This window comes from Mastomys coucha, unplaced genomic scaffold (genome assembly GCF_008632895.1).
Source record: "Mastomys coucha isolate ucsf_1 unplaced genomic scaffold, UCSF_Mcou_1 pScaffold5, whole genome shotgun sequence".
Taxonomy (NCBI): domain Eukaryota; kingdom Metazoa; phylum Chordata; class Mammalia; order Rodentia; family Muridae; genus Mastomys; species Mastomys coucha.
This window is the reverse complement of record NW_022196911.1, coordinates 118,575,722-118,582,551: the sequence shown is the minus strand read 5'-3', so window position 1 is coordinate 118,582,551 and position 6,830 is coordinate 118,575,722. Positions and strand designations below refer to the sequence as shown.

At 50.0% G+C, this 6,830-nt stretch overlaps 1 protein-coding gene across 1 annotated transcript in view; it reads right to left on the bottom strand.

The window, feature by feature from the left end:
* The window catches only part of LOC116078780 (SH2B adapter protein 1-like), a 9,696-nt gene extending 3,956 nt beyond the window's left edge, over window positions 1-5,740 (bottom strand). Inside the window, 5 exon segments of the mRNA XM_031354098.1 lie at window positions 4,105-4,360; window positions 4,476-4,687; window positions 4,844-5,053; window positions 5,160-5,520; window positions 5,522-5,740. Coding sequence (XP_031209958.1) covers window positions 4,105-4,360; window positions 4,476-4,687; window positions 4,844-5,053; window positions 5,160-5,520; window positions 5,522-5,740 — 1,258 coding nt within the window.
* Window positions 5,741-6,830: the final 1,090 nt, after the last annotated feature.

The window sequence follows — 6,830 nt, the reverse complement described above, 5'->3', positions numbered from 1 at the left end:
AAAAAAAAAAAAAGAAAGAGGGGGAGAAAGAAAGAAAGAAAGAAAGAAAGGAAGGAAGGAAGGAAGGAAGGAAGAATAAGGGCTTGCAACTGCATAGAAGCTAGAGCCAGTGTCAGCAGACCAGCTGGCTACCCCAAACCTCTTCCTGGAGACATCTACACAAGACACTGCTTCCCTTTACTGCTATTGGATTATAATCTGGCTATTGCCACTGTCCAGGGCTGAGTGACAAGGAGCTTGGGCAAGTAGAACAAGCTGTACTGCAAGCCTGGCAGGCGAACAGATGGAGACCCTGTCACCGAGCCCTTCTGCCCTCACCAAACCATGATCATGCTCAGAGCCACCTTTTCTCCAAACCCATCATCATCGGGGGAGGTGAAGCATGGGTCTTGATGAAGCTTGTCCCCATATTTCCACATAGGCTGTATGTCGAGAAAATTACAGGAAGCATCTCTAGGTGGAGAACTCTACATTAAGAATAGCAAAAGGCTGGGTGTAAATGGCTCACCTGCAACTCCAGAACTATAAGAGGCAGAGACCAGAGGAGCATGAGTTCTAAGCCAGCCTGGGTACTACATAGGGAATTCCCAGTCAGTGTCAGCCACACAACTAGACCATCTCAAAGAGAAATATAAAAGACCCAAGATGATGCTGCAGGCCTGTAATCCTTGTACTTGGGACAGGGAGGTATGTGGTGTTTTGAATGAGAATGATCCCCTAGGATCCATCACATGTTTGAGTATTTAATCACTAGTTAGTGGAACTTTGAGGTTTCAAAATCCCAGGCCCACCCTAGGCCCAGCTCTCCATCTCTCTGCTTCCAAGGTATGGATCAAATGTAAGGTCTCAGCTTACTGCTCCAGCATTATGCCTGCCTTCTGCCACCAAGATGGCCATGGACTCACTCTTGAAACTGTCATCAAGTCCCCAGTAAAATGTTTTCTTCTCTAAGTTGCCTTGGTCTTGGTGTCTCTTCACCCCAAGAGAGAATAACTGGGCCAAGATGGAAGTAGAGTGATCAAGAGCTCGAGGCTAACATTCAAGACTAGCCTGGGCTACAAACGATCCTATCTCAAAAGAAGAAAAAAGTATTCGAGAAGATTGCCTCAGAGCAAGCAAATTATTATCAGCATATATGAAGATTCCTTCCTCTTGCATGTAACATGTGCGCCCCTACAGTGTAGAATATGAAAATGGCCTATCCATTCCCTATTCTCTAACACCCCCTCACACACACACGCGCACGCACACACACACACACGCACACACACACACACACACACAGCATCTGTGTTGTCTCTCATCCCACATTCATCCTGTGAAAGCCACTGCTGCTAAGAATGCTGGAAGCCTTTGCCATCAGGGCCTTCCCCAAACCACTCACAGGGGATTATTGATAACCCAAGCTTCAGAATAGCTCTGATGGAGGGAGAGCATTCTCTCATGCCCCAGGCTGATCTAGAGTTCCATTGGGAGTCACTGGGGGAATATTTGTGTCTTTTAATGGAAACAAAGTTTCTTGAGTGTCCTAATCTTTCCTTTGCCCAGCCACCTCCCTATACAAGGGACACATACAACAGTACCCTGATGTGCTAGACAGACAGTGGCAGTGGCTCTTACATCTAACAAGCTATCAGCATATTGTTGGTCCAAGCTATATGTTGGCATTCCTGTGGAACAGCCTTCTCTAAGCCTCCCAGTGCAAATTTCCAGTAATAGTCAACTGCAGACAAATCCCCAGCATTAAGGGCCCCAGGGGTTTGCAGGGGGAATGTATGATTTGGTCACTGTGGGGTCCCTGCTGGATGTTCCCAATGGAGGCAGCTGGCTTCCTGGTGAGCCTTGGGTGAGACTCTTGAACATATTTTCTCTGCAAACCATCTTATGGTGAGTGTGACAAAGACCGAAACAAATAATCCTACCATCCTCTTAAGGTTACCCTTGTATGAAGGACAGTGACTTTTGCTGTTGTTGTTAAGTCTGTGGTCAAAAAAAGAGAGAGAGATGTGTAAAGTAAATAGGTTGTCCTTACTGATTGCCACCAGGCTATTGCCACCGGGCTATACTAGGTGCACTATGGGGTATTGTAGTAATGTACACACTGAAGATATAAATATCTTCATGAGGGGAGGGTACAAACTGCCCTGATAAGGGGGTGGTAGTGGCTGCAGAAAAGGCATCAATGCTGGCTCTTCCTGTGCAAGGAGGGGTACACACACTTTTGATGAGGGAAGCCACTTCATCTCAGGAATAGGCAGGTCATTGCTGGTGTAGGTGCATCCTGTCCATGGTACCAGTCTTGCCCCAAATTGGAGAAAATGATTTAACCAAAACTGTGGGCTGTTCTCCGCCTGAGGACAGAGTAGGTGAAGAAAGGGCACAGTTCACTGGGAGGGCACTTGTCTAGAATGTTCAGTGTCTGAAGCCAGTGGGTTCACTGACTAGCATGGAAGGAAAAATGTACAAAGGGAAGAAAGGAAAAGAGAGAAAAAATAAAAGATGTGGTAGGGGCCAGAGGTTTGGCTGGCCTGGCTGTAGGTCATAACCTTGAACAATAAAGTACACTGACACAGTTTGTAAAAGATTTCCCCTGTCATACAGATACTGTCCTGGCTGCCCATTAGAAGCTTTGAGGGCTACTCATCTAACAAGGCCATTTCTCAACCTCTGGATCTCATTAGTACCAGACTCTGATTTGTCTGGACCAGTGAATTAACCATCCTCCTCTTGGCCCCTCCCTTTCCTCATCTCGAGTCCTCCCCTTCCTCTTCTCCGCCCCCCCTTCCTCTTCTCAGCCCCTCCCCTCCCTCCTCTTGATCCCTCCCCTTCCTCCTCTCAGCCCCTCCCCTGCGCAGCTGCCTATCCTTAGAGAACAAGCTGCCTTTTGTTCTCTAAGAAGGAATCTGCATGGATACCTTGCTAGTGATTTTTTAGCTCTGAGTTAATCTTTCCCATACTACACCATGTCACCATAACACAACTCTCACCTCAAAGGGAATAAGATAGTTTATTCGGGAGCCGTATCAGAGTGACCATGGCCTAGGAACACAGATTTACATTATCCCAAATTTCATGTTCCAATGTGGTAGCGGTTTCTTAAAATTTTATAGTTTTACAGAATAAAGAAAGTCAATCAAGGTGTTGTGGGATATTCACCAGAGAAGACTTCTCAGACGTGGGTTTAAGCCAATAGAAAGTCTTTATTAACTGTCCAGCAACTACACTGGGTGTACAGGATCCCACCATAACCCCAAGCCTTTCTCGGGGTGTGTTTTTAAGCACAAAACAAACAAACAGACAACAACAAAACCATGGTGGAAGAGAGAGCGATATCTTATGGAGGGTGACCTCCCCTTGGCTTGTCCTCCCTGAGGACTCATGTGCTGTGTCCCCCACATCCCATGTTCTGAGCAAATCCCTCTCCATAGAGGACGAATCATGGGCAGTGGTGAGAGGACCACACTTACACACGGTCGCTTGCCTGGGTGGAGAGGGCAGCGGGGTAGCATTGATCAGCCTTACGCACACTTGCATGGCTCCCAGCCAGCACCCGGTCTGGGGGGGAAGGGAGGAGCAGCGTGGGGAAGGATAGGATGATGGGGTGGGGGAAAAGACATAGTAGTAGTTCATTTAAATAGTAGTAAAACAGTAGTTAATTTTCAGCAGTTAGAGACAAGAGCCAAACTGAATCATCAAAATTGCCTGTGGCAGCCACGCCTTTCAAAGCAGATCACAGGGGGAGAGGGAGAGATCAAACAGGGACGTCAGACATCGAGGGAGGAAGGAGGGGATCAAACCACAAATCCCCCAAAAGGCCAAAGATGAGGCCAGATCCAGGAGCGGGCATAGGGTCCGATGGAAAGGGGATGTGGCACCCGGCTCTCCACTGCCCTTTCCTCAAGAGGAGCCTCTGCTTGCATCTCATCAGACTTCTGCTTCCCTTCTCGGTCCCTGCCCAGGTCGCTTGACTGTCCTGCTCCCCTGCCTTACACCCATTAATGGCTATCATTAATGTGTCACACTTCACTCGCCTTCAATCCACATTTTACTGGCGGTCATGCCCCTGCCTCACATATTTTACTGGTGGTCATCTTTCTATCTCACCTATTTTACTGGCAGTCATTCCATTACTTCTTGGGGGCACTGGCACCATCTCCCTCACAAACCTGCTCTGCCCACCCCGGCACAGCCACTGCCACCTCCAGGAGACCACATAGTTGATGAGGACGATGTTGCTGGGGCCTCCAGACCCCATAGGGATGGGGGTCTTTCGGAAGTACTGAATCATATCGAAAATGGACAGGAACCACACACGTTGGACCTGGCAGTGACCCTTCTCAGTTAGTTCCACAAGCAGGTGCTAAAGGCAAGATGATCAGTGAGGTGGGAGTTCAGGTCCCTGTCCGTAATCAATCCCTCCTCCCCTGCACAATGGCGTCCCCAGATCCCACCAAGCCGTGCCCTATAGAGCTCACCTTTGCCTTGCTGTGGGCGTTGACAGTGAGGATGTATTTACCACAAAATAACGCACTGTGGCATATCAAGAAGAGACCGTGGTAGCAGGCGTCTCTTTCTAACACTAACTGGGCAGTTTCACTTCGACAGAGCTTGCCATGGAACCAAGGACAGCTTGCGAGGGGCTGATCCCCGTAATCCCCCTCAGACTCCCCTTGGGACAGGAATGACCCTTCAGGAAGGAAAGAGGGGGAAAACCAGCAGTCAGAGGCTTCTCCCCAGCCCCATTTCCCCTTGAGACACCGGGTCGCTGGCTCTTGCCTGGTTCGAATCCCTCCAGCCCCAACAAGGGATTCGAACCAAAGACAAGCACGTGTGCACCTGATACCTGTGGACGATTCTGGAGTGTATTGGGGGAGGGGAGAGCAGGGGGTAAAGAGGGGATGAACTCCCCCTGCTGGAGGCCCCTCCTCTATGGTGATCCGAGGGGGCAATTCTGGAGAAAGCAGTTCTGTCGAATTGAAATGGGAGGCAGCAGCGATGGAGGCAGAAGTAAGGGAGAAGGACTCATAAAGCCGGTCTGAGTGGCTTCTGTCAGCTCATGAAAGGAAACAGAGGGGCCAGACTTAAGAATTTAGATACGGGTTCTGCTCCCTCATGCCTGGGCTCCTGCTGTCAGCTCTCAGCCAGGGTCATATGCTCACCTAGAACTGGAGGGCCCAACGAAGTCTCCAGTGGCACAGGTTGGGAGGGAGAATCCATGTCCCCCTGCCTCCGCCTCCGCAGGACACCTTGGATGGAACCTCTGAGGGCAAGACCCAGGGAATGGAGGGAGAAGCGATTCTTGAGCTCTGAGGATGTTATGGAGGAAGAGGCCAAGGGAGGACGGACGGCCAGGTCCTCAGAAGATGGAGAAGGGCCCAACGCTGGCAGGGGCCCACCCACCCCGCAGCTCTCGAGGGCCAGGTCGTGGGGTGGTGGGATTTCCACACCAGGATTTGATGGAGCCAAGACAGATGGGGAGGGCGAGCCTGAGGCCTGAACCACCTCGACTTTGAAGTGTAGCATAAAGGAAGAGCTCAGCATAACGGCTATGAAAGGCAGCCTCCGTCCCTGGCTCTGAACATTGCAGGTGGGAAGCCAAGAACAGGCGAGAACAGCGGGCAAGGTCCAGGGTGGCGGCCTCTGGGTAGTCAAAGAACTCTCACCAACCTGAGGGAAGGGGTGGTGGTGGTTCTGGCAGAGAAGGGAAGGCTCTGTCCTCTGGGGAAGAGGCAGCATCCATGATGGGCTCTGGGAGTGGGGAAGGGGAAGCCTGCAGCGTGGAGCATACAGAGAAGCAGCCAGGAGACACGGGATGAGTTGTGGAGAGAAGAAGCTGTGTTTATGTGAAGTAGGGGACTGTGGACTCCCGCCCCAAAGCCCAGACAGTAAACAACAACCACTTTGGCCCCAACACAGCGGCTGCCCACCTGTTGAGCGAAACCTGGTTCCGGTTACATTCAGAAGCTCCACCCCCACAGAGTAACAAGGAAGTCACTGATTAGACTGTTACATTGACGTATTTTGGGGGAAGGGTTTTTGCCCCAGATATTTTACCTGTTGGGGGAACAAAGGGGATGCATTAAATTCAAGATGACTGAGTGACCAGAACTTGTGTTGTCTAATATTTATCTTCCCACGTGGGTAAAGTACAGTATGACTAGCCTATCTCTTCTTATCTCTTTCAATCTCTTCCTATCTATTTCTTACTCCTATTACCAGAAGAACCCTTTCTTTTATTTACGTTGGCGCAGGCAGCCAACAGATGGCGCCCAATGTGGGGCTGGTTTGGAGTATATTTATACTAAACTCTCTTAAGATATGGACGGCATATTTATGCTAGAGTGCACAGCTGAAGTGCTGGGTTTTCGGCCAGAGTGCTGGGGTTATCGGCGTGTCTGCCAAGTTTATCTGAGCCCAAGCGGGAACAGATAGGGACGTACCCACTCATCACATATGGTAAGTGGCTGCGGGGTTACGGCGAATTCTCGCCAAGATAGACAGCTTGTGCTGGCTTTTAACTGGCCAGGGTGCCAAGGTTTGGCAGGGTCCGCCGGTTTATCTGAGCCCAAGCAGGCACAGATAGAGACTTAGCCACGGAAAAACCTTGAGATTATGTCTTGTTTACGTGTTTCAATGTGTGTATTTGTCAGATGAATGCAGATTGTCTCGTCTTGCGTTTTCGTTTTGCCCCTCTGTTCATGTGGCCAACATGGCTGTGGAGGCTCCGCCCTTTCAGCGGAGTGTGCAGAGTAAGTTTTTCCTTATCTGTTGCTAGCTACTCGGTTCTGAGACTCGAACAAATTAGAATGGTCACAGCAGACAGGCGAGTG